At 42.2% G+C, this 26,957-nt stretch overlaps 3 protein-coding genes across 7 annotated transcripts; 2 read left to right on the top strand and 1 right to left on the bottom strand.

Annotated features, from left to right (window-relative positions):
- The first annotated feature begins 469 nt into the window (after positions 1 to 469).
- Positions 470 to 1,696, top strand: LOC117534897 (biliverdin reductase A-like). Its single transcript, XM_034199163.1, has one exon. It carries the CDS (start codon positions 633 to 635, stop codon positions 1,500 to 1,502), a length of 870 nt encoding a protein of 289 aa, XP_034055054.1. The 5' UTR covers positions 470 to 632; the 3' UTR covers positions 1,503 to 1,696.
- Positions 1,697 to 9,429: 7,733 nt separating this feature from the next.
- LOC117534892 (limbic system-associated membrane protein-like) lies at positions 9,430 to 22,718 on the bottom strand. Of its 5 annotated transcripts, none has more exons than XM_034199161.1 (6): positions 22,470 to 22,718; positions 19,047 to 19,191; positions 18,193 to 18,280; positions 15,102 to 15,193; positions 10,993 to 11,042; positions 9,430 to 9,459 (listed from the first exon to the last, which is right to left on the bottom strand). In XM_034199161.1, exons 1-4 carry the CDS (start codon positions 22,496 to 22,498, stop codon positions 15,147 to 15,149), a joined length of 309 nt encoding a protein of 102 aa, XP_034055052.1. In that variant the 5' UTR covers positions 22,499 to 22,718; the 3' UTR covers positions 9,430 to 9,459; positions 10,993 to 11,042; positions 15,102 to 15,146. The 5 variants fall into 5 exon arrangements, 4 of the variants coding, with proteins under 4 accessions (XP_034055052.1, XP_034055051.1, XP_034055049.1 ...); XM_034199160.1 differs by lacking the exon at positions 22,470 to 22,718 and adding an exon at positions 19,753 to 21,804; XM_034199158.1 differs by lacking the exon at positions 22,470 to 22,718 and adding an exon at positions 19,477 to 19,667.
- On the top strand, positions 21,963 to 25,552 carry LOC117534896 (trichohyalin-like). The gene has a single exon (XM_034199162.1). It carries the CDS (start codon positions 22,802 to 22,804, stop codon positions 25,010 to 25,012), a length of 2,211 nt encoding a protein of 736 aa, XP_034055053.1. The 5' UTR covers positions 21,963 to 22,801; the 3' UTR covers positions 25,013 to 25,552.
- The last annotated feature ends 1,405 nt before the right edge of the window (positions 25,553 to 26,957 follow it).

Raw genomic sequence — 26,957 nt, 5'->3', positions numbered from 1 at the left:
GTACAAAACTAAAGAGGGGCTTCCATATCCGGCAGAGCAGGTGTTGTAGCTGCCGGATTTGGAAGCCCCCCTATATCTTTGTCCAGGATAGTCACAACGTCACCAAATCTGTTGTTTGCTGTTCCCCTCTAATTTTTGCTCACAAAAGCATTTTTCTCTGGGCCCAGCAGGTAAAAAACTAAAGAGGGAAATATAATAGAGGCAGGAAGGGAGTGGAGCCTGATGGGGATACTAGGAACAGAAGGTGAGGGGATAAGAGCTATCAAGGCCATTCTTAAGTATTTGAGTGAAACAGGATTGATTGGAAGAATTTAAAACAACGTAAATACAGTGGTATAATTCCACAAGTGGTGATAGGATGATATGGTGATACACACTCTTGTACAGTAGGTGGCGGTATGCACCTTAAAGTTGTTTGCAATCCGCCAAAAACTGAGAGAAGAAGAAGCTCCCCTGGACACTTCCGGGCGCCTCACCTATTACATACATCCATGGCGCCTCACTCGAAGGCTGCTGCTAGCCGCTAGCTCTGTGTTACGTCACCTATTGGGATAACACTACTCACACAACCATAGCTCACAACATAACGGCTACATTTCTCTGTGTTGGCCACCAAAGGGCAGTGAACCAGCATGTTTGGAGCGGTGGTTGTTGGCATTGGCACAGCCGGTTGGGTGAGGATCAGAGACATGTTAGCTCCTCTGCCTGGCAGTCCTGCAGAGAAACTGAATGTCAGAGCTTTCATATCCAGGAGAAAGCTGGACTCTCAGCAGGGAGTGAGTCAGGTGACCGCTGAAGAGGCCGTGAGCAGAGAGGACATCCAGGTGGCGTTCATCTGCACTGAGAATGTGTTGCATGAGGAAAACATCAGAACTTTTCTGCAGGCAGGAAAACACGTGTGTGTGGAATATCCCATGACCATGAACTACAAAGCTGCTCTGGAGCTCTGGAACCTGGCCCAGGAAAAAGGAGTTATTCTCCATGAGGAACACATTGAGCTGCTGACCGAAGACTACAAAGAACTAAAGAGAGAGGTGGAGGGAAAGCTCCTGCAGGAAGGAACGCTTCATTTTACCGGTGGAGCTCTGAAGCCTGGATTTGGTTTCCCAGCATTTAGTGGCATTGCTCGCCTTACGTGGTTGGTGGAGTTATTTGGTGAGCTGTCGGTAACTGCAGCAACTATGGAGGAAGACTCTGGCAACAACTACTGCAAGATGACTGCAAAGCTGTTAACGTCTGACGAGAGACCTCTGGTGTGGATTGAAGAGCGGGGGCCGGGCCTCCCTAGGGCCAAGAACATCAACTTTCAATTTGACTCGTGTACTCTGACAGAGGTTCCTCCTGCACCCAGAGGGGCAGTAGGCATCTTCATGCAGGACCTGATCCACTTCTCTGCCAAGCTGGCAGGCCAAGTGAGTCCCGGAGAGCTCCACAGGGAGAAGATCAGAATCCTACACTGCCTGAGATTAGCCGGGAATATACAACAATTGTGCAAAAGATAAATGGGGACTCTCCTTTATGATCATGCTAAATCGTGTTATTGCAATACGATTTCTTTAATTGAATCACCATACCCTTACATCAGGGATGGGCAACTTTGATGGTGGTGGGGGCCACATCATTGATGTACTGGCCACCAGGGGGCCGCAGATTCACTTGGAACACACACACACACCCAAATTCCATGTGTTGTATGTAATTATTAACAAATGTACTAAGTCTGACATCTTCATTGACATTTTACAATCAAAGGGAACATCCCCAAAACATGGGAACATCCTCTAATAAGCTCACTAAACAAATATCAGTTCACAGAAATTTTATTTCATTTTTACAAGTGGCATGTTTGTAACAGGTTATTAAACAGTGGAATAAAACTATTTTAAACTATTGGAAAGCACGGAAAATGTGTGTGTATTGAGATTAACCATTAGATGACATACACATGAAGTAATGAACACTAACCCAGACATTAGTTGTCTAACTTGAACCTAAAACACTTGTAGCCAGTCTCTGCATTCCCCTTATTCCACAATAAGGGGAATGTCAACACAGACACCTGTCAGCCCGCACTCTGCTGTTCCTCAGCGCCACTCCCCCTCCCTCCCGCTGAAATTATGAATGAAAAGCGTAGTAATCATAGATAACACGGCAGGGTCCGTGACAGTTTGTTTTCATCTGATTTCAAATAAACAAAGTCTTGGTTTTCAGAATATTAAACTTGTTTCGCCAAATTCAGATGATAAAAATAACTTTTAAGATTGTAAAGGCATAATTACAAGAGGCAACTTAACGTCACAGCAGGCATAACAACAGCTGGTGTTTCTTGTGAGGGTTTCCCTGGGAAACAAACAAACAAACAAATCTAAAGCATACTTAGTAACTTCTTATGTCTTGTTTCTTTGTAAAATCAATGTGCAAACAAGTTTAGTTTTGGTTGAACTAAAAAAAAAAAACTGCTGGCTCCTGAACATATCAACCTTACAGGCATTTGGTAAGTGGAATCAACTTAAGTGCAGTAAAACATAAAGGATATGCAAATCATTTAATATATTTAATAAAATCATTTTAAAGCCTTGATTTTAAAAAAGCGAGTTGATTTGTAAAATCCAAGTTTGTGTCCATAACACCAATCAGTGGCGGTTCTAGAACATTTTACATGGGGGGGCAAAGGGGAGGCAAGAGGTCATGCCAGGGTGGCATAGGAGGGCGGACAGTACGTGGTATTTTACACTGTATATAACCTATTTATTGTTAATTCATGCCCTAACACAAGTGTTCTTAATACACAAGTGTTCTTAATGCACAAGAGAAACAAGGTGTTCAGACAAACAATCGGGTGCCCTTTGAGTCCCCCAAGCTTACCTCAACCATTTTAAATGAAAGGAAACTACAAAATGTATTTTAAAGCAATGAATTAATGGAACAGGTTGTTTTGCATTACAATGTAAAATTAAATATATATTTTGTTTTAAAAAAAATTAGTTGTCTTAGACAGACATATTTGCATGTCCTCACTAAGCATTATTACATATTAATTTAATATTAAACAAATCAAAATGGCCAATTATCCCAAAATGTTGCTGCTAATATAATCATATGCTTGTCAACTTTAACTGATCAAAAATCAATTCTGAAAAAATACTTGAATTATCTATGAAATTGCAATATTGTCCCTCAGTTTGTTTCAACCCCGTCACGCCATACCATACCCTCCTATTAAAATAATGGATCAGTCCATGTGTGATCTGCATTGAGGGAATTACATCACAAAAGTGTCAGTTTCTTCTCTTACCTATATTTCAGTTTTTGTATTTTCAGATTAAGATTGACAAGCTCAACATTTCAACTATGTTGTATGAATTAATAATAGTAAATAATTGTTTATTACAAAAATAAACAATAGTTTAGCAAAATATTACAATTTTGTAATGTCCTTGACTTCCATGTGGTGCCATATCTTATCTAAACAAGGTCTCATGCCTACTTTTTGTCAAAAACTTCAACCCTATTTTTTCAAGGAAATTCCTAGTAATTATTTATATTTTGTGCCTGAGGTGGGAACATGTAAGTAGTCCACTACCAGATGTTATGACCAAACATTTCGGTTTCATTTTTCAAAGATATAAAGACCCAAAAGATACCCGATTTAGAGAATACTCAGAATTCTGCATACTGTAAGTACTTAATTATAATTAAGTACACAAATGACATCACCCATCTCTTCAGAGAGCTACAGGTGACCTGTGCAGCAACACATTTCAATACATATTTGTCAATACTAAGAGCTGCTAGATTGTGCTGCTGTAATGGAATATGTAAGGAGAATAAGAACATACCATGTGGTCCAGCTAGAGTTTCCTCTGCCTCCTGATCCCTGCCTCTGGCCCACTTTCTGATACTTCATCTTTATTCCTCACATATATTTCTTCTTCTTCACTAATGTCTTCATCTCCTCCTCTTCCTCCTGCTCTGACCCTCCTGGTCTCTTCAGTGAACTCTCTTTTCCTTTTCCTCTTTCTGTTCGTCCTGATCACTTCTCATATGTCTTTTTGTTGTTGTTGAATCACTCCTATACTCTGGCCTGCAAGAGTCTACTTGTGAAAAGCACTGGTACAAATGCTTGTATAACTTTACACGTTAGGGCCATGTAGCCTAGTTAATATGTAGCATATCATAAATATAACATCAGAACGTATTTATCAAGCGCACACAGGCAGCTGTGTTTGGATCCAGTTTTTACGGTAAAGGATGTATCCTGGTTTCATTGATCTGGCCTCATGGCTGTGATGTGTAGTTTACGTGGATTTAATAGTAGGCTACCGCGTAGTTTAGCAAAGTGATCGATCTCCCAGCTAACGCTGTCTGCGTAGTATTTTGTAACGTAACGCCCCAAACAGCGCCCGTCTGTTAAACGCTATCGATTCAAATTGCAGCGTTTTATTAATATTTAGTTTCAAGCTCTCGTCCTTAGTAAAAACAAAACTAGTGGAAAGGGAAATGCTCCCAGGGGAAGCTGATCCATAGGTGCTGGGACAGCTCGCTCCCTCTCTGCAGCTGTGTGAGCTGCGGTCTGTGTGAACGCCGCTCCGCAGTTTAATGCAGGGCCGTAGCTGCGTTTTTAACGGGCCTAAAATGATATTTAAAATGATTCACTTTTAACTAATGTAATGCTTGTTTTGTTGCTTGAGAAGCTTGTGGAAATAGTGTAGGTTTGTTTTAGTACAGTTTTAGGGAAACAAAAGTTAGGGGGGCAGCTGGGGGGGCAAGGCTCTACAGTGGGGGGGCAGCTGCCCCCCCTTGCCTCCCCGTAGATCCGCCCCTGACACCAATCCTTTGCAGTGTGTCTTCCACATAGTGATGGTAAGTCACATAGTGCATACTATTCTCAATTCTTAACTAAGCCATGGCACAGGGAACAACATGTAGAATAACGAACACGGATGCATGAACCTTTTTGATCAGACACAAGAGGTACAGATAAAAGAGTTTGTACAGCATTGGATTCTCTTCAATCTCAAGAGGTACAACCTTTAAACTCTGTGATAACTATTGGAAGGCATTTAGGTGACAATTAAAACTAAATATATAAAATTGTCAAAATTATCGCATTAACGGCGGTAATTAATCTTTTGAATTAATTGCGTTAAAATATTTAACGCATGTGCAGAATGGCCCGCCCCATACATCCCAACAGTGGCAGCGCCAGGGTATGGCTGGGGTAGGCTACACCCATACCAAGAAATGGCTTAGCCCCACCATGAAAAATGATGTTAAAGTAAGCAAAATAAAGTCCGCCAACTCTCGCCGAGAATTGCACAGACAGCAGTTAGTAAGATTGATTTCAGTAGCCACTTGTCTGGAAATACCGAAGACCAGAAACGGTTTTGAAAACTTTTGTCACGTAGTGATCGTCTTCTCAATAGAACATCTTTGATAATGTCTTCTGGCCAATCAGAATCAAGATAACGGCGTGGTGTTGTTGCAGGAAGTCCCGACGGAGAATACTTTTGCTGTAGTACAGGGGTGCACTAACTGGTACGCAAGTTATGTGCGTAATCTGAAATGGGTACTGTCTGTCACTTGTGTCTCAAAGCGCATTTGCGTACGTACGTACGTACGTACGTACTTGTGAAGCTTTTCCAGAAGGCGGTTAGATCACCGGACGAAATAGTCGGTCTCCGTGTGCACCAGAGATTCGGGACTCGAGTTTGTGACTCGGACTCGAGTCGCACTTAAATCGCACACACAGAGACTTCAGACTTGACTTGGACTCCTGCTCAAAAGACTTCGGACTCGACTTGGACTCGTGTTTTGGGACTCGTGAACAATCATTGTATTTTCTATTTTTGGCGTATTAAAGGTGGGGTAGGTAAGTTTGAGAAACCGGCTCGAGATCGCTAGAATTTGAAAATACACAACCGGAGAAAATCTATAGGTTACTTACGTAACCCCAGTTCTCAGAGTAACATGAAGTGAGATGTCTCACTATGGGATGCGCCTCATCGCATAGGGGAGAAGGAGGGGCTGTCACGCCGCTCGCTTCTTCTTCCTCGACTGCTGGCCGAAATTCTGGGTTGGCTGCGCCTGGGCTGCAGCCGGAACCGGAGAATTTCTAGGCCAGCTCGCCCTCGTCCCCTGCCTGGGCTGGGGACTCGGGGCGGACTGCGACCTCTGCGTTTTCGGTATTTTGAACCGAGCAGGGTTCGGGGCAGCTTGGACGAAGGGCTGCCGCTGCGAAGGCAGCGGCTGGGCCCTTCGAGGGAGGCAGAGGTGGAGGGCCTCGTCCTCCTTCTTTTTCGACTCGCATCTCCTCTGCATGGAGGCAAGAGCGGAGCCGAAAATCCCCTCGGGAACGATGGGCATGTCAAGCACATCCTCCTTTTCCCGGTCTGGGAGGTTGGTGAGGTTGAGCCATCTAGCTCTTTCGTGCACCACCATGATCCCCATTGTTTTGCCCGTGGCCTGGACGGCGCAGCGTTGGACATGGAGACAAATGTCTGTGACCGCGGCCAACTCATCCAGAACGGCCGGTCCAGGATTACTCAACATATCCTCACAGAGCTCCGTTTGGTATGCGGTTAGCAGTGAGGAAACGTTCAGAGCCCTGGCGGACAACGCTGTGGCTCTGTAGGACCGTTCAGTCATGGTCGACTGGAAACGGTCCACCTTCGCTGGCAGCGTGGGGTTCCTGCTTGGTGACGGGCCCATCCTCGGTAGGAGGTGGGCTGCCACCAGCAGTATGCGGAGCAGGCCGAGCCTCTGCGGGCGAGACCATGGTGAGGTCTCGCCGGGAGCTCCCGCCTGGTGAGGCGTGGGGCTCCGTTCCCGCGTCTCTTGCCGCCACCGGGTCCCGGCCTGACACGGCGTGGGATCCCGGTTCCGCAGCTGCCGCTGTTAGTGAGCCCCAGACCGACAGTGAGGGGCTCAGTCTCTGCGGCGGACGCCCCCGTGTCTTGATTGTCAAACGGCGAATCAGTGGACATGAGGGAGTCCTGTTCCAACAAGCTAGCTTGGTGTGCTAGCCGTCGGTGGAGGCTCTTTCGGGTGAAACGGGCACAAAGCCCACACGAGCCGGGGTTGTCGATAGCCTCCTGGGCGTGTTCCAGCCCGAGGCAGGACGAGCAGACCTGGTGTGAGTCTGTGCCTGCTATCTTCAACCCGCAGCCGCATGACCGAGCCTCCGAGTCCCTGACTCCTCTGGTGTGAGGGGGAGAGGCGTCCATCTTGTTCGCCTCGTGGCGTGGAGAGGACCCGCTCGTAACAGGTACGTCGTTGAGAGAAAAAGTGTTACCAACCCGTCCTTAATCCGGAGAAAAATGGACGGTGTGGGTCCTTTGTTCTCAAAGAATATTGACTGGTGTGTCAATATACTTCTAATCCTTTTCTCCTCCGTGAGAGAGAAAAAGAAAAGCGTCCTCGCTACCGTGGTGTCGGTAGTAAGGGGAAGCTAGCTAGCAACAGGTGCGTAGCTAGCTTGAGAAAAAATCAAAACCTTACCTTACTTTCCGGGGAAAGAAACGGCGAGGTCGATTTTAATACTAACTGGCGTTAGTATTACGGTCTTCTTGCGAAGCAGAAGGAGTAGCCGGCGAGCGCCCGTCGACCGAAATGGTTATATTTGGGTTCAGTCTGTGGACCGTTAAGCTTGTCCGGCTACTATAGAGATGTGCTCTGAAGCGAGAAGAGGTGTTTGAATGACGCATGCGTCGTGGCGCAAGCTACTTATAGAGGGTGAATTCCCTGATGCTGACGTCAAGATCATCAGCCAATCAGGATTGGCGTAATGAGATTGATGCTTCTGTTTGCTCTGCGATGAGGCGCATCCCATAGTGAGACATCGAACGGAGTGTTATGAATGAGAACTGCCACTTCCTCACAGAGCCCCTCCTCCAACACACACGAACGCGCACATGACCAATGAGGGCACGAGATAAGTTTGTGCCCCGATGGGAGGCTGACAGGCCCATAGATATATATATAAACACTAGATGACTCACCCGCGCTGCTGGCCAATGGAGACCGACGTTGCCACTTGGCCGCCATCTTGCTACAGGGAGTTCTCTCATTCATAACATTATGGTTTACTATTTAAATAACCATAGCTTGCTCAATTTTCAACCAATTTTCAAACGGTTTGGTTTTTTATAAACATCAAAGATGTAGTTATGATACTGCATACTTATAATCATGGACTTTCATATGAAAATAACATTAATCAGATAAAGCAATAGCTATACAAGGTATTTATATTATATTAAATATTTGCCGGTGTATATATTTCCATTTATTTTATTATATTGTTAATATTTAAAATAAATTATAAAATTAAAATACATTTATATTTTATATATAAAAATCGGTCTCATGTTACCACTCTGTAAGCCAAGAGTTGTTAATTTAGCAATGCCTTAGCTTTAAGAACAGGGACACAACTAATGACAATAGCATATGTTGGTATATTATTTAGATATTCACACCTTTATCAGAAGAACCAAACCAACATAAAATGTGCTCACAGACAGGCCAGTTCTGTCTAATTTATCACAATTATTTTTGACATGAGATCTTCATATTACTATACTAGTTTTGTATTTAGTTTCTAGATTTGTAAACAAATCCAGAACCTTTGAAATATGTTATTGAAAAAAGACCAAGAATAATATAAACTGTACCATGTGTCCTTTTGTGTCCTTCTGTAGTCCATTTGTGGTTTGTCTCACCCCGGCTGATATATCACAAAATCCACTATTTAAATTGTTCCCTATATTGCCCCTATGCCCCTGTAAGGTGTCCTTGGGAAAGGCGGCCTCCCAAAATAAATGTATTATTATTATTATTAAGAAGAACAACTTGGTGTGGTGTGGAGGGGATGTAGGAAGCAGGAGCAGGTGGGGAGAGATGGGGCTTCAAGGTTCAAGGTTATTTGTTTTAAATGTGTCTTGGAGATAAGGACCAGCTGCACACAATAAAATACAGTATAACACAAAACCAATAAGACACACGGTGACACATGGCACACCAACAATCAATCATCGTCCAGCCTCAGCTTTGGTATTCTTTCACAACCATGTTATGGGTTTATTAGACTGAGCAAACATAAACATATGTGGGGAACATAGTGCTGCGTCTCATGGAACATGAAGATTTAATAAATACATAGTAGGTGGCGATATATGCTCCTAGTGGTAGCGATTCGCCATTAAACAAAGAAGAAGAACAAACATCAGGGGGAAAGAGAGGGAGACACACAAGCACCCACTACGGCACGTAACACATGTTGTTACGTTCCCTCTTGGCGAGGGGTACAAAGGGAAACGACACGACCAGAGTAGAATTGGTATGTGTTACCAGCGGTTTATTTGTAACTGCAAGTAAGTAAAATGATATGCACAAAACAGCTTGGCCCAACAACGGGTCAAACTGTTCCTGTCCTGTCACAGGAAACAAAACCGTCCCTTCTGTTTAGAGTATGAGAGGTCCTGATAATTTATTCCGGTAAATTATTCTGACCTCCTAATTGACCTTTCCGAAGATTATTGAGTCTATGTAAGGTTGCTGCGTGGCTCAGATCCACCAACGTCAGCAAGATCTCACCTCTTCCTAACCCCCCCGAAGAACCAAGGTTTCAATTAACTGCTGTTTCAATTCAGACAACTCTCTTTTAATCTGTTTAAGCGATCCCGAAGGATTTTGATATCAGTAAATGGAGTGTGCTCCTACCTAAGTGTGTGTGGCAGGGTGCAATCTTACCTTTGACGCAGGAGAGGAGGGCACAGGTGTCTTTTAAAGGATCCCAATCCAACAGGTGGGAGTCAGTTTATTTGAAGAAAAATAGGTCCAAACTAATACAGGGTTTTTTCCTTCTCTCTCACAACATTATAATCATCCTAACAAAAAAACCGTGCTGTGATCATGTTCAAATGAAACTTTAATTCACAGTCTTACATTTATTACCAAAATGTTTTAATTTCAACTGCCCATTTCAGTTGTGACATTTTAAAATTCTCCCGATAGAATTTAGAGGTATTTCCTCGTAAAAAGACCGGTGACAATAAAAAGCGCATTCAACTTTTCATTCATCAATTAATTCACATCAGTTCCATACCGTTTTTTTCCGACACAGACGGCGGATTAACACTTAAAAAAAACACATACCCATCCGCCAAGAGTTCGAAGGAAGATCCTTACAGGTTGCGGTTAGAATATTCCCAAACACATCTTCCGACACAGACGGCGGATTAACACTTAAAAACACATACCCATCCGCCAAGAGTTCGAAGGAAGATCCTTACAGGTTGCGGTTAGAATATTAAAAACACATACCCATCCGCCAAGAGTTCGAAGGAAGATCCTTACAGGTTGCGGTTAGAATATTCAAAAACACATACCCATCAAATCATTCCACTCAGCCAACAACCAAGAAAATCGAGAGATATTTACCCCGTCTGACAGAACCAAATACCGAGAGCTAGTTACCCAGCTCTGAAGCACACAGCCTACCCGGAGAGAGTCTACCAGGGGTCACCCCCCCTCTCTCACGCTCTCTCAAAAAACCAGTCTCTTTATGCTAAAAAAACTGGATCCTAAACCCAAAAAAACAAACTCCTCCTCTTACACCCAATTCAGTTGAAAACCGCGCATGCGCATAATGTACAAGGCTGAACATGTCCCAACATGTTCCACAGCTGTTATGGGATAAGACACCCTTTCATATGAGGTAAAAAGGACATGAACTCTCTTTGGCCTCTTAATGTTTCTCCCCTTAGTGTGAAGCCCCCCCCCCCCCCCCCCTCTCTCTGGACTGCTGCCAGAGGAGAGGAAGAAAACTCAACCTAAACAACCCACTTGGTTTTGTTTATACTGTAACTATAGAAAACCTAAAATATGAAGCATTTTCATTGTGGGTTATACAAGAATATAATTGATTATATTTGACTATAACTAACTTTCGTTTTTAAGTATTAAACATACTATGAAAACTCACAACACTTCTTAGGGCGAGTTCCCACTGCCTCCTCCTCTCTTCGGTTTTGGGAAACCTTAAAAACATGAGAAAGGTAGCCAGATATATAAATTATTGTCAACATTTTCCTCCCTTCTTTCCTTTAACATTAAGGGCAGTGCTGGAATTGGGCCGGTACTCACCGGTACGCAGTACCGGCACTTCTGGTTCTGACCCATGGAGTACCGGCACTTCTTGCTCAGTACCGGCATGCTGGCGGTACTCCGGTACTCATGCACCGTGCCAGTACTCAACACTCTCCCGCCGTTCTTATTATACATCCATATATATAGCCGCCCGGTACTCAGTAGATGCGTCATGAGGTGCCGAACGGACATTCTCATCGCTCTAACCGCTGGAGTTTCACAGCGGCTGTCAGCTGTTTACTCCTGTCATTCAAACAGAACGTGCTGGAGAGGGGGCGGGGCTTATCTTCTCCATGTAAATACTGTGGTGGAAACGACTATGTCAAAATTAACCTATTTGACCGTGATTTAATAGTAATACACGTTTCAAAATAATAATAATAATAATGCCGAAGTAACAACATACTGAAAACTGTTAGTAAAACCATGTTTTAATGCTTTACAATTTACATACCTAGATGCACGTGTGTTGTGTTTATGCAGTGCAACTCCCACCCAGTGGGTGGCTATGTAGAGTGATAGAACAGAGCAGGCACGCCCCCGAGAGAAGGAAAGCAAGTCACGTCACAAATTAGCATTTCTAAAATGTTAGCATGGATTAATAAAAGTGCAAAAAGACAGCGGTTGTCGCCGGAAGAAACTTCAAATACAGAGAATGCTGTGCCTGTGTTGGAAATTGTGTCTGATGGGGAGCTTTCTTTGGTTGATCCTCCTGCTCCAAGTTCTAGTGCATTAGCATTAGCACTAGCTCCGCCGCCTCCTCCAGAGCCTCTAACGTTAGCTGCTGCTGGCTCAACTGCCACCACCAACACCGGGCAAAGCGATGCACCTGACTGCTGGACAACGGACCAGGTGCAATATTTTTGCAAGACCAATGCATGGCTCCTTCTTAAAGATAAGAAGCTAGGATGTCGGATATGCAGAGATGTCAAATCTTTGGGAATACACACTGGACAAGGACTGAAACTGTCAACTGAATGGGGTGAGTGTGCAGTGTCTCATTTCGGTGTTGACAAGGGCAAACAACAAGCTAGCCTGAGAAAAAAAATCAAAGAACATAAAGAATCACAAGCCCATGTAAAAGCTGCTGACATCCTTACATCTGCTTCACGTGAAACTATTCAACATCAAGTGCAGTCTATGCATACATCTGAATTAGACACCACTATCAGAGTTTTTCGAACGGCATATACAATTGGCAAACATAGCCGGCCATTCACAGACATGCCAATTGATTTGAATGTACAGAAACTGAATGGGCTGAACGTGGGCAGGGTTTTGCACTCCAATAAAACCTGTGGCGAAATCATCGACCACATAGCTCATGAGCTGAAGAAAAAAATGGCAAAAGACATTACAGAAAACCAAAGAAAACTCTGTGTTTTGGTCGATGAATCTACCACTATTAGTGGTAAAACGGTGCTTGTTGTGTGTCTACGCTCAGCATTAGCTGATGCTGAGCCCGAAACGTTTTTTTGGGAGCTGATCGAGTTGGATGGAACAACGGCTGATGACATCACAAAGGCGTTAATGGAGTGTCTTGGAAGAGATTTTAACGAGGACTTTTTAGGTCAGTGTTTCGTTTCTTTTGCATGTGATGGGGCTTCAGTCATGCTAGGGAAGAGAACAGGCGTTGCTACCCAGTTGTGTAGTAAATTCCCAAGCCTGTTTGTGTGGCACTGCTCCAATCATCGTCTAGAGCTGGCAGTTGGGGATGTGGTCAAGGAGGTCTCAGGGCTCAATCATTTCCAGATCTTTTTTGACAAACTCTATTCCTTGTTCCATGCCTCCCCCAAAAATCAGAGGCAGTTAGCGCAGTGTGCGCAAGCAGTCGGACAGCGTCTCCTGGTGATAGGGCGTGTTTTGTCCATCCGCTGGGTGGCTTCAAGTGAAAGGAGCGTCAGAGCAGTCTGGGAAAACTACCGAGTGCTTCATGATCACTTCACAAATGCTGCAAACGACACGAGCAGGGATTCCAGAGACAGAGCAAAGTACAAGGGCCTGGATGATGTGCTCACATCTGCAACGTTTGTCAGCAATCTGGGACTGATGTACGATGCGCTCACAGAGCTCAGCGACCTCTCTCGGCAACTCCAAAAAAGAGAGATGACACTGCCTACAGCAGATAGGCTCTTAACTCGAGAAATACGAGTTTTTGAATCCATGGTCACCATGCCTGGCCCACACATGACTACAGTTCATACAGCTCTAGCTGAGAAGTCCTTCAAGGGTGTTGCCCTGCATGAGAATGGCAGGCTTGTACAGATTCATGCAGGTGAGTTTTTCCGCAGTATGGTAGAGAATCTGAGACACAGAATGACTTCCACAACCTCCTCTCATGTCAGCACAAGAGAAATCCCATTACATGGCCGGGAGGCCCGGGACAATCAGCTAATCCAGGACATGAAAGTTATCCATCCTGGAAGTTGGCCTGAAGAGGAGTTAGACGTACAGTATGGGGACGTAGAGGTGCTACGTTTGTGCGAAGTGCTGAAAGTGGACAGAAGAGAGACTGTTCAGGGCTTTCGCGAATACAAGGAAACCAGGGCATCCCGTACACCTGCTGCCAAGGAGCCTCTACTGAAAGCAGTCCGAACCATCGCTGTCTCCACTAGTGAGTGTGAGCGGGCATTCATCTGCATGAACGATATCCTTACTGCAAAAAGGAATGCTCTCTCTGTCAGGCCTGGTTTTCATTAAATGTAATGGACCATCACTAGGACAGTTCAATCCGGAACAGTATGTGAGGTCCTGGCTGGCAAAGGGAAGGAGAAGTGCTGATGAAAGAGCCTGTCCAGCTCCAGCCCCTGATACTGATGTCCCCAAGGCCTTCTGGAGCCTTTTCTAACAATGTGAAGTATATTGCAAAGCAGCTCACCCAGTGAGAAGACTTTTGGCATAATGTGCCGATTTGTACAGATCCTGGAGATAGAAGGACTTCAGACCAACCAGGGAGTTATCTGATCAGCTTGGTGTTCAATGTAACTCTTTACCATGGCTCAGACTTTGTTACTTGCAGTTACAGTTTCTCATTTTAGATTGTGCAAATTTTGCATTTGTTTTTACATGTTCTTTGTTCATGCTCTTTATCATTTTTCTGAGTTGGAAAGTTAGATTGCATCATAGTTTACTTTATACATATTTGTATTCTTCAGTGGTGAAGTATATTGCAAAGCAGCTCAGCCATGTGAGAAGACTTTTGGCACTTTTTCGTTTTTCGTTTTCTGAGTTGGAAAGTTAGATTGCATTCAAAATGTACAGAAATACTTAATTTTGTTAAAGCTTTTTATAAAAAATGCTTCTGACCAGAGCTTTGTTTCCTTGTCATTAATGTTGAACACCACCAGAGGGGCTCTCACCTGAAAGGTCTCTGCTTCATGTGTCTTCAGCAGAAGATCTAGACTTTGATTGCTATATTTTCAGTTAATATTGACCTTACTGAGCTTTAGCCATATCCGCTGCCTATCATAAAAAATGTTAAGTACAGTGAACCTTTCTAAAATATACAGTAGTAAAGAGACAAACCCACCAGCATTATAGTAGCCAAATTCTTGTTTGTGGGCTGTATATATAAAATTGACTTGAAAAAGTTGCTGATTTTAGAGTACTGGCACCTTTTTCATTCCAATTCAAGCACTGATTAAGGGTAAGGACAAAAATAAACACAGAAATTATCATTTTTTTGGTATGTATGCATGTATGTATAGCCTACTTTAAGAATAAGACAACCACACTAAGAGTAATAAAAAAGGTGTCCAAAAGAAACATTAAATAATTGTGTAAAGAAATGGTAACAACATATTCTAAAGAGGCTGGGTCAACAACAATCTTGCAATACTATTATCTCACATAGCCCCACTGATCCTGTGTAGCAGGACTTGTAATGTACATACATCCACTAAGTAATTAACGATTATCCTAATTTTAGTCATAATATTGTCATATCTTACACGTGAAAGGTGATCCCACGGGTTCTTGTTTGCAGACTGCGGTGATTAGAGCATCCGTAGGCAGCACAAAAGTCCGGCATAGTCAGGTACTTCTGTAAACACAAAGCCAGCAAATTCCTGTATCATAATGCAAGATGTTTTTAACAAGCCAAACCACTTGGAAGAAATCATGTGTAACTTAAGTTATGTTGAAAAGAAAGAGCAGTTCTGCCTCTCCCACTGGTGTAAAGTTGCTGGGTCAACTTTGTAATACTAGGTCTCACTCACAGCCTCTTGTTATTAGCCAGCTAATAAATACAACCACATACACAAAGAAAAGCTGCAATTTCAACATGTCCAAGCATCCTGTATCATAGCAATGCTAATAATGTTTATAATAAACCAAACCGTTTGTAAATCAGTCAAGATTTCAGCGAGTTAAGAGTATTTTTGTGCAGATCACTCACCTTACAACAGCTACCATAACGCGAATCAGAGTAACTGTTAACTGTAGCAAGATGGCGGCCGGTCAGCTACGCTGGAAAATCTCCCATGAGCCATCTAGTGTTTATATATATATCTATGGGTAGGCCATCCAGTTATTTTAGCCGGGCCGGCTATCGGGATGTTAAGAGCATTCCATGGAATATAATAAAAAGTGTATCTCGAGCCGGTTTCTCAAACTTACCTACCCCACCTTTAACATTAACATCATGTTAACATCATGGTAACACCATGGCGACTGGCGGCACACCTGCAGCTGTACCGCTTGTAATTAGGTTCAACTATAAAAACTTCGAACAAAACGCCGGCGGCACCAACAAAAGGAGCGCACACTGCAAAGTCTGCAATATTAAAATCAAGGATGCTGGTGCAACAACGTCAAATTTCATCAGGCACTTGAAAACTCACCCGGAGAGGTCAGTCACATTAACGCATATGGACGGTTAGCAAACATGTTTAGCTCAGCATCAGCTATATAATGTTAAATTAGCTTGCTACTAGCTTTGTAACTGAATATTTGAAAAGATGAGTGAATGTTTGCTTGTCACACTTGTTTGCGTTGAGTGGCGTTGACATCCAACTCTTGACATGACATAAAAAAGGTCGGTAACGTTAATCATTACGTTCCGCTGCCATCTACTGGCTAACGTTAAACGTAGAAAAATACATAGTAACATACATAAATACATCTGTCGGTATATAGACAGGTTACAGGTTTATTGTTGACCACGTAACGTTAATGTTACAGGTTTATCAGGTTACCATTACACTGGGTTTGAGTGAGAGGATAGAGGAATATGTTTATTTATAGTAGACTTAAAAGATGTAATTAGAGACCCAGTGTAATTAAACAATACGGTTGCAGAGGTCAAATTTTAAAAATGTTGTCCACTGGCCAAATGGCTAGCCTAGTGAATGTTGACATTTTTCCAGCCACTCAATAGATTGCCATTGTTATTTTTGGCTGGTGCGTGCAACATACAGTACCAGCCACTTGCATGATTTACCAGCATTTGGCTGGTAAATGGTGTTAATGGTAGATATCTCTTTTGGAACAGGTCATGTTTTAATATCACCAGTTCAGTATATTTCAGATAATATTGCAGCAATAGTTTTTTAGTTGCAAATGGCACAGAACAAATGTTTACTTTTAAGTACTTTTAACACAGTTTCCCTGCGGGGGATTAATAAAGTATTTGTGATACTGATTTCTGATTCTGAAGTGTTTTGCTTATAAGTTGTTTGCATTTAGCTAAAGTGTGATGTTTTTCCTCATATTGCATTGCAATAGCCTGTTTAAAGTGATCATATAACAAACAACTAATCAGTACTGATACTGTATGCTAATAGATATAGGAGTGATAATAATACAGTAAATGCTTTGAATTTCTTAGATATAGCTGTGCAGTATTCTTAACAGACTGGATAGCAGCAGACAATAGAAGGCTTATTACAACCAGAAGAGACTTGAGACTTGACTTGGACTCGTGACCAAAGACTTGAGACTTGATCAAGTCTCACCCCACAAAGACTTGAGACTTGACTTGGACTCGTGACCAAAGACTTGAGACTTGACTTGGACTTGCAAAAAAAGACTTGTGAACATCTCTGGTGTGCACAGACAGGGCTGCTGTTAACGTCGGTCTGTACAACGGAATTATGCCAACACTACGCCAACCGGCTGCGGAGGGAGACTCCTCCCCTTCACTGGAGAACTGCGCTAAAACAGCTGATCACAACGTTCACACTCTGTGGTCACGAAGTACTCCACTAGCGCCCCCCCCCCCTGTCGACTTTCCTGAAGTACTCCCCCGTTGATAGAAATCAACACGTAATGAATTAAGACCCCACGGTTTGATGATTGATAGGTGTGTGGGCTGTCTTTCATTTTGACACACAGAAAAATGTTATAATAAACATACATACTGTACACAGTTAAATGGATATATCCGCCTTCTTTCATTTATCTTTCCATTCCCACAACAATATACATAAATAAATGGCATATTTTGGACATAGTTCGAATGGTGATTAATCATGATTAATTAATTTTTAAACTGTGATTAATCTGATTAAAAATGTTAATCGTTTGACAGCCCTAATATATATAAATTCCACCCTCCAGGCCTATAAGATCAAACCCTGCAGCATCTTATCTCTCTTGCTCTCAACTTTCTGGCTGTCTCCATTCAGGAGGTAAAACTTTTTTTTTCTTTGAGATGGAAAACTACTGCTCAAGGCTTTTGAAGTGCACTCAAGATTAATTTCAACTGGAACAATAAATTCTATTGCTGTAGGCGGCAGTTTGTGACATAGAGCAGTTTTTCCCTGACAATAAATATTCATATATTTTCCTTACAGGCACCTTAGAGGGACACATTTCAACGTTTAATAACAGAGTTTAGTGACGCTGCTGTTTGCTGCTTGTGTGCAGTTGGACAATGATGCGATTGACTCTTAATAAATATGACATAATCATTTCAAATTTGTTCTAGCTTCTGTTTGGAATATAATATATTGACACCATTTCCAAGTGTAAATCTGTACGGCTGGCGTGGATTGGTTGTGTGTTGTGTGCTGCTGGTGTCTATGTGTAGGTGCCACTTACCTTGTACAATGAGGTAGACCTGTGAGGTCTTGGGCTGCTGTTTCGTCTGTATGGAGCAGGTGTACGACCCCTCATCATAAACATCCACCTATACACAATCACAAATACAATATTGTTTTCATTAGTTTGAAAATATCTTATCATATGCCTGGCAGAGCATCTTATCCTCATTTATCTTCCTACATGTTACTTTTTCAAGATCCTACTCTATAATTTTTATTTTGACAAACATTCACAATATTCTCGAAATAAATATTTATGATTCTTCAGTGAAACAACGTTATACAGGAAAGTAGTCGAATTATCTCAATCAACTTTACAATATAATATGTTTTGATTATTATTAATTAATTCAACTTTAAGAAGTCAAAGCTTATAGACATGAGTAATGAATGATCATCATTACATAACAGATACGATCAGCATTTCAGCAGACCTCCCAGCATGGACAGTTTAGATGAGGTAGTTAACCCTTTATGAAAACATGTATTATTTTTTAATAAGACTTGCTGAACTGATAATCAATGAAAACGATAACTTTAACATTCTGGGAGGATAATCTAATTTACTGTCTAGCAGAGGGTGCATACTGATACCAGTCTAACATTAGTTTATTTTCAAATGATTATTTATTGTTGTTAAAGCACAAAAAAGGGTTAAAATTAATAGATGAACATACAAAAAACAGATATGCTTATGAAGGTTATGTTTAATAATTTTTAAATGTATTCCTATAAGGAGGAGAAACAAATGGTTATTTCCCATCTTTAAATGCAGCTGTTATTACATCTAACGATGAAATCAAAGAATAAAAAAACAAAAACATTTTGGTCCGGTTTCTAGGTCAGTGTTACCTTCTGTATGCGCAGGCTGTACTCGAGCTGTCCTTTAGTCACCAGATCTACTCTGGGGTCCAGAGACCACTTGTCCTGGCCGGCATAGATGATGTTGGATCGATTGAGCCAGGCCACTTTGGACACTTTGTCATCCACATAACACCTGCAGGAACAAGAAGAACAAGTAGTGTTAAGGGAAGTTAAGTGAAATAAAAGCCGGGTTTACTTAAAAAAAGAAAGAAAATTACGTGACATCCTTCATTTCATAATATGTAAACACAAAATCAAAGAGGATGTATAATTGTGTAGGAACTTATCTGCATCACAGTTCAGCTATGTTGTGGTTTAAACTGCTGAGTGTATTCCCTCAGTTAAGGTTAGTTAAGGTTTACAGACAACTTGGCGCACCTCTCATTCAGAGGTCTCAAAACAAGAGCTATGTCTTAACCTGTGTCTCTCTCCCTTCTTTCTCTCTCTGATAAATACATCTCCTTTAACAGTCAGCATATTCCTGTGGATGGGGAAGGACACCAGTATGCTGTTGTTTACTCCTTGTTGCAGACAGTCAGAACATTACTCCAAGAAAGCTCAAGCTAAGACAACTCGCACAGGAGGCATGGTAGCCGGGCGTCTGCCTAATGAATAAATGTAAATGTGAGAAGACGTCGGAATCAATGAGAAGGGATATCAGCCGTAATGCTAGCCGACAGTGGATGCGCCTCACATGCAAATTCTGGTGACTCCGGTAGACCAGGCTGTGCACATGGCTGTGGAGTGTGTTGGGCCACAATGGAGCAGATTTGGGAGGCAGAGGAGTGAGGCTGTCTTTGGCAGGTGACCCCGGGTGATGCACACAAGTGGTGGTGCAGTCACCCCTGCCTGTTACCCAGTGGGAGCTGGATGTCAGGTTTGTTGAAGGCTTGTACTCACAGCTTGAATCCCTGTTGATGTTCCTTCCCTTTGTGTGGAGCCCAGATAACTCACTGTATTTATTGACTCGCTTTGACATCTACACTCTACTTTCTTCCCTCAGAAGTGAACAGCTTTAAAGGGATTTCCCTTTGGTTTCAGATATCTTCAAAGCTTTAATTAAAATACTTTATAGCTATATGCATCCTAATCTTATGCAGACACATTTTCCTATATTGATGGAGAGCTAGTCTTTATGAACAACAATAAAATAACGATAACAGTTTGGACTCCAATGGACACATCGGAAATACTAAAATGTAGCCTGACTTACATTTTTTAAATCCATATACAGCATTTCATTAAACAAGTTCTTAGATTCAACCTCTGCAAATCACCCATGAAGGGTAGGCCCCTTTGGTGTAATCCAGAATGTGTCCTTGTATTCAAGTCAAAACATCGCTGCTTTTAAAGAAACAAACAACATATTTTTACCAACATTGAAAATGAGTACAAATATACACAGAACATGATGCTAAAATTGTCCTGCTAGATTCACAGGGACCTGAAGGAGAGCGGAACTTTGCCAGGCTTCCATTTGTTAATATTTATTTTGGATTCAACACCATGTAGCCTGTCATCCTCGCCAACAAACTGGTCACTCAAACACCCTAAAAACCAACACAAGCTCACTACAAGGGTGTTTTCCTATCCCTCCTCCTGTTCATGCTCTATGGTGACTGTGAAAGCATCCATCCAAACTGCCAACTCATTAAATGTTCTGACTACACAGCGCTTCTCTCAGGCTCTGAGCAGGAACACGGTTCTTCTCTATGATTTTAACGTTAAATGGTGCAACAATACAATGCTGGATTTCAATTTCACTCAGAGGTGGTTGGTGGTTGGTGGTTGATTTCAGGATGCAGTCCAGACAAGGAGTTGGATGGTGTGAATATCTTGGAATGATCTTTGACATTTGAGCAAAACACAGAAGCCTTATCAAGAAAGCAAACCTGCATCCACATGCTTTCAAGAACTGAATTCCAAAAACCCTTCTACAGTTCTTCAGCGAGTACATTCCGTGTTTCTCCTTCACATGTTGGTTGCCATCACTCACTGTCATAACCAGAAACCGTCTCCATACCACAATTAACACCTGTTCCTAAAAAATCACTGGAGTGCAGATTACGAAGCCTCATTACTAGCTACCACTGCGTGTGCCTCACATGTTTTAATGTTGTGAGACTATGTGTGTCATCACAGTGTTAATTTGGCTCTCTGTTGAAAGTTGCTGTCACCTCAACAGCGCGCAAGATTCACAGTCACGGAACTTAACAGGTTTGTAGTTCAGATCAAAATGTAGAGCCAGTGCAAAGGTGAGCATGGCAGTGGTGTATATAAGTAAACGGAAAGGTAATGAGGAAAGGACCTACAATTTATGCCATGGCCTGAATTGGTATTGCGGGTGGCCTCTAGGTCTGTGAGCAGCAGGGAAAAGCCCATGACATCATGTAGGATAACATAACACCCATCATCTCCACCCACAGATCCAGATGCCTTCTTTCGTGGTGTAGCCTACGCAGTTTCTCTAGAAATGGGCACAGAGCTCTGTTCATTCCATAAGACCTCCGCTGGACTAAGGATCTCAAGAACAATAATTAGCTCTATCTGGATCTGCCATGTAGTCTTTTCCCCTACTTATTATTTAATTTATCATTATTGTTTTTAATAACGACCTACTTACTTTTTAATAATAATTGTACTATCAGCTCAACACCATACAGCTATTTGCTTATAATTGTCTATAACTATTACTCAAGCCTAAAATGGGTTCGCTTTCTTGGATTTATGACGTTTATTGTATAAGGTGAATTGGAAGAGCCAGATGACCGACATGTATTCAGTCCAGTCTATGACACTGTCCTGCAGTGTGGGACAAGGGGACAACATTGCATTTGTATAAACTTTCCCTCTAAACCAGTGTTTGCATATTTTCTTTATTGTAAGATCCCTCTTGTACTAAAAGGGTTTTAACATTACCAGATTGTTTGTTATATAATTGTACGATGAAGCTGTTTTTAATTAGATTCATAACAAATAAATTGCTCACTTTGTGTAAAAGTTCTAATGCTGGGATTGATCATTCCACAACTCATTAGCGACAAAGCCCTACATTTGTGAAACACAAAGTGACAAGTTTAACAGCTTTTAGGGGATGGCAGTGAATCACTAAACTGTCCAGGCTGACTGTACGGCTGCATCTTGTTGGTTTTCAATGAGCTTGCTTCCTTTCTCCCCTTATTATCTCCTGTCTCCCACCGTGAAGTAAATGGGAGGAGGTTAAAAAACGAAAGCACGTAAGTGAAGGACAGAGAGAGGAGACGTGAACAGAATCATGACACCAGTTTCCTTTGGTTGTCTCTTTCACAAACATACATTATACTTAATAAAGCATTTTGATCGTTTACATTTCTTAATATTATGTATTAAACAGAATTGCGTTGCTAGGCAACAGCATGGGTCCATTCTTACTTCCTGTCAGCTGATGCATTCGCTGACATCAGCAAATGGAACCTTCAGATTGATGACATCATCTTTGCCTTGATGCTTTAGAAGTTTGCAGGTCTCAGCTGTGACGGTGAATTCATCAGAGCATCAGAGCATCAGTCAGAAGGCAGAAGGAACTGTTCCAGCTAGTGTCAGATCATTGCAGAAATAGGTTTTGTAGCAAGCTAACATTAGGTAGACTTGCACGTCTATTTTAACGAGATAATCTAAGTGAACTCCATTTTTGTGGCTTTAATTCAGTTGAACAATTATATTCAGTTTGCTTAACAACAGGTCATTTCATCACCGCAGTAGAGATGGAGATGAACAATAGAGATGAGATGGAAGTCAAGCTCGAGATTCTGCAAAAAGAAAATCAGGAAATCAAGTTGTTGCTGGAGCAGGAAAGGACTTTAAGGAATAAGCTTGAGATTGAAGGCGCTAAGAAGAAAGCATATACAGAGAATGCAGCTGAGCTATCTGAGCAAAATTTGAACGTGAAAGCCCAGGAAATTGAGCACAACGTCTTGCCCGTCAACAATGAGGACCTGAACATGAAATACGGAATGCTCCAGAGGTCACACAAGAAGGTCGAAGCAGAGATGGCTGCCTTGAGAAAGGCAAACGCAGGACTCAAACAACTGAAAGAATCCTGTGTTGAAGAGAACGCTGTAGAGATGGCTTCTTTGCGTGAGAGAAACCAGGAACTCCAACAACAGAAGGAGCGCTGTGTGGTGGAGAAGGATGCAGCAATAGCTGCCTTGCTGAAGGAAAACAAAACACTGAAACAAGAGAAAGAGTGTTGTGTTGAGGAGAAAGATGCAAAGACGGACGCCTTGCAAAAGACTAACCAAGAACTCAAACAAAAGGAGTGTTGTCTTGAGGAGAAATCTGTAGAGATAGCTGCTTTGCGTGAGAGAAACCAGGAACTCCATTTACAAAAGGAACGTTATGTTGAGAAGAAAACTGTCAAGATAGCTGCTTTGCGTGAGAGAATCCAGGAACTCCTACAACAGAAGGAGCGCTGTGTGGTGGAGAAGGATGCAGCAATAGCTGCCTTGCTGAAGGAAAACAAAACACTCAAACAACAAAAGGAGCGTTGTCTTGAGGAGAAATTTGTAGAGATGGCTGCTTTGTGTGAGAGAAACCAGGAACTCCATTTACAAAAGGAACGTTATGTTGAGAAGAAAACTGTCAAGATAGCTGCTTTGCGTGAGAGAATCCAGGAACTCCTACAACAGAAGGAGCGCTGTGTGGTGGAGAAGGATGCAGCAATAGCTGCCTTGCTGAAGGAAAACAAAACACTCAAACAACAAAAGGAGCGTTGTCTTGAGGAGAAATCTGTAGATATAGCTGCTTTGTGTGAGAGAAACCAGGAACTCCATTTACAAAAGGAACGTTATGTTGAGAAGAAAACTGTCAAGATAGCTGCTTTGTGTGAGAGAAACCAGGAACTCCATTTACAAAAGGAACGTTATGTTGAGGAGAAAACTGTCAAGATAGCTGCTTTGTGTGAGAGAAACCAGGAACTCCATTTACAAAAGGAACGTTATGTTGAGGAGAAAACTGTCAAGATAGCTGCTTTGTGTGAGAGAAACCAGGAACTCAAACAACTGAAGGAGCATTGTGTTGAGGAGGAGGCAAAGATGGCCGCCTTGCTGAAGGAAAACCAAACACTGAAACAAGAGAAGGAACGTTCTGTTGAGGAGAAGGTGGACAAGAAGGAAAATGAGGTGAAGGTGGAACCAGGAGTGAGGCACGATGTGAAAATGAATGCCCTGGAAATTGAGCAGAAAGTTTTGCGCGGAAACTATGAGGAACTGAACATGAAATATGAAAAGCTCCTCAAGATGCACGAGAAGGACAAAGCAGAGATGGCCACCTTGCAAAAGGCAAACCAGGAATTCGAACAACAAAAGGAACGCTGTGTTGAGGAGAAGGATGCAGAGATAGCTGCCTTGCAAAAGACAAACCAGGAACTCAAACAAGAGAAGTTGCGTTGTGTGGAGGTGAAAAATGCAGAGATAGTAGTTTTGCATGAGAGAAACCACGAACTGGAAGAACAGAAGGAACGCTTTGTTGAGGAGAAGGATGCAGAGATGGCAACTTTGCATGAGAGAAATCACGAACTGGAACAACAGAAGGAACGTTTTGTTGAGGAGAAGGATGCAGAGATAGTCACTTTGCATGAGAGAAATCACGAACTGGAACAACAGAAGGAACGTTTTGTTGAGGAGAAGGATGCAGAGATAGTCACTTTGCATGAGAGAAATCACGAACTGGAACAACAGAAGGAACGCTTTTTTGATGAGAAGGATTCAGAGATAATGACTTTGCTTGAGAGAATCCGTGAACTCCAACAAGTGAAAGAACGTTGTGTTCAGGAGATAGCCGCCTTGAAAACACCACGGTGGAGAAGATTCATTAATTTCCTTTCTAGTATCGTCCCAGATGTCCCCGACGACTACGAAGAAGGCAGCCTTGACAGTCAAACTTTAGAAAATATGATAAACAACAACAGAAATTAGTAAGACATAAAAACATTTCCAGAACAGACTAAAGCTCAAAATGAGTGAGCAATAACATATAATAACATTCAGTCAGGATATATATTTAAACAGTTAACATTTATTAGATCAATTTATTAAACATCAACAAAGGTTCCAGAAGATACTTAAGCGGCTAGAGTATCGTTAGTATAGTATAGTAGTAGTAATAGTAGTAGTAGTAGTAATATTATAGTTTTTTTTAGGCTAGAGTCTAGCCTCTAGGGGCAAAACAATTACCTTCATTTTAAAATTCCTTCGCTTCTAGCACTCCTAAAAAACAGGAAAAGGGTAGCAAAATAAAGATCTGGTTAAATTTAAAAGGTCACCCAGAACATACTGTAGGCGATTTCAAGCCATTACAGTTAAAAAAAAACCCTGATCCATTACGCATACAAATAAATCCAGTAGAGACTTAAGCGGCTAGAGTATCGTTAGTATAGTATAGTAGTATACCCTAGATAACAACCTGTCCTTCACTGCAAACATAGCTGCCACAACCCGTTGCTGCAGATACACGCTTTACAACATCAGGAGGATACGTCCCCAGCTGACACAGAAAGCGACGCAGGTTCTGGTCCAGGCTCTCGTCATCTCACGCCTAGACTACTGCAACTCCCTCCTGGCTGGTCTACCTGCATGTGCCATCCGACCTCTGCAGCTCATCCAGAATGCAGCGGCTCGTCTGGTCTTCAACCTTCCTACATTTTCCCACACCACTCCGCTCCTCCGCTCCCTTCACTGGCTTCCGGTAACTCCTAGAATCCACTTCAAGACACTGGTACTTGCTTACCATGCTGCGAATGGATCTGGCCCTTCGTACATCCAGGACATGGTTAAACCGTACACGCCAGCGCGTGCACTACGCTCTGCATCAGCCAAACGACTCGCTGCGCCCTCGCTGCGAGGGGGACCCAAGTTCCCATCGGCAAAAACATGTGGGTTTGCTGTCCTGGCTCCAGGATGGTGGAATGAGCTCCCCATTGACATCAGGATAGCAGATAGCTTGCACATCTTCCGGCGCAGACTGAAAACTCATCTCTTTCGACTCCACTTCGAGCGATAGAACTATTAACAAAGCACTTATATACTAATAAAGGACTGGCTTATCTAAAGCCAGTTGAGTAGCACTTGAAATGTTTTGGCTCTATGAAACCTGATGTACTTATATGATTCTGTTTTCTTCAAGGTTGTGTCTTCCTGGTCGAATGTGTAAGTCGCTTTGGATAAAAGCGTCAGCTAAATGCAATGTAATGTAATGTAGTAGTAATAGTAGTAGTAGTAGTAGTAATATTATAGTTTTTTTTAGGCTAGAGTCTAGCCTCTAGGGGCAAAACAATTACCTTCATTTTAAAATTCCTTCGCTTCTAGCACTCCTAAAAAACAGGAAAAGGGTAGCAAAATAAAGATCTGGTTAAATTTAAAAGGTCACCCAGAACATACTGTAGGCAATTTCAAGCCATTACAGTTAAAAAAAAAAACCCTGACCATTACGCATACAAATAAATCCAGTAGACACTTAAGCGGCTAGAGTATTGTTAGTATAGTAGTAGTAATAGTAGTAGTAGTAGTAGTAGTAGTAATAGTATAGATTTTTTTAGGCTAAAGTCTAGCCTCTAGGGGCAAAACAATTACCTTCATTTTAAAATTCCTTCGCTTCTAGCACTCCTAAAAAACAGGAAAAGGGTAGCAAAATAAAGATCTGGTTAAATTTAAAAGGTCACCCAGAACATACTGTAGGCGATTTCAAGCCATTACAGTTAAAAAAAAACCTGATCCATTACGCATACAAATAAATCCAGTAGAGACTTAAACTCACAGTGATTGTGCAGTATTGCCCTCTAGAGAAGAACAACATCTAGTTAGATTCAGTCTTTACATCCATTACAAAATGTCATCTGTGTAAGCCGTAGTACTGTAAAAAGCA

The sequence above is a fragment of the Gymnodraco acuticeps genome, unplaced genomic scaffold (assembly GCF_902827175.1).
Source record: "Gymnodraco acuticeps unplaced genomic scaffold, fGymAcu1.1, whole genome shotgun sequence".
Taxonomy (NCBI): Eukaryota; Metazoa; Chordata; class Actinopteri; order Perciformes; family Bathydraconidae; genus Gymnodraco; species Gymnodraco acuticeps.
This window is presented reverse-complemented; position numbering and strand designations above follow the sequence as displayed.

Bases quoted from the DNA above. Each gene is read 5' to 3' on its own strand.
- LOC117534897 (XM_034199163.1), top strand. From the start codon at position 633: ATGTTTGGAGCGGTGGTTGTTGGCATTGGCACAGCCGGTTGGGTGAGG.
- LOC117534892 (XM_034199159.1), bottom strand. From the start codon at position 19,535: ATGCTGACTGTTAAAGGAGATGTATTTATCAGAGAGAGAAAGAAGGGA. The intron at 18,281-19,046 runs GTAACACTGACC...GATTGTGTATAG, and splicing joins ACAGCCTGCGCATACAGAAG to GTGGATGTTTATGATGAGGG. The intron at 15,194-18,192 runs GTAAGTGGCACC...TTGTGTTTACAG, and splicing joins GGTCTACCTCATTGTACAAG to AAGTACCTGACTATGCCGGA.
- LOC117534896 (XM_034199162.1), top strand. From the start codon at position 22,802: ATGGAGATGAACAATAGAGATGAGATGGAAGTCAAGCTCGAGATTCTG.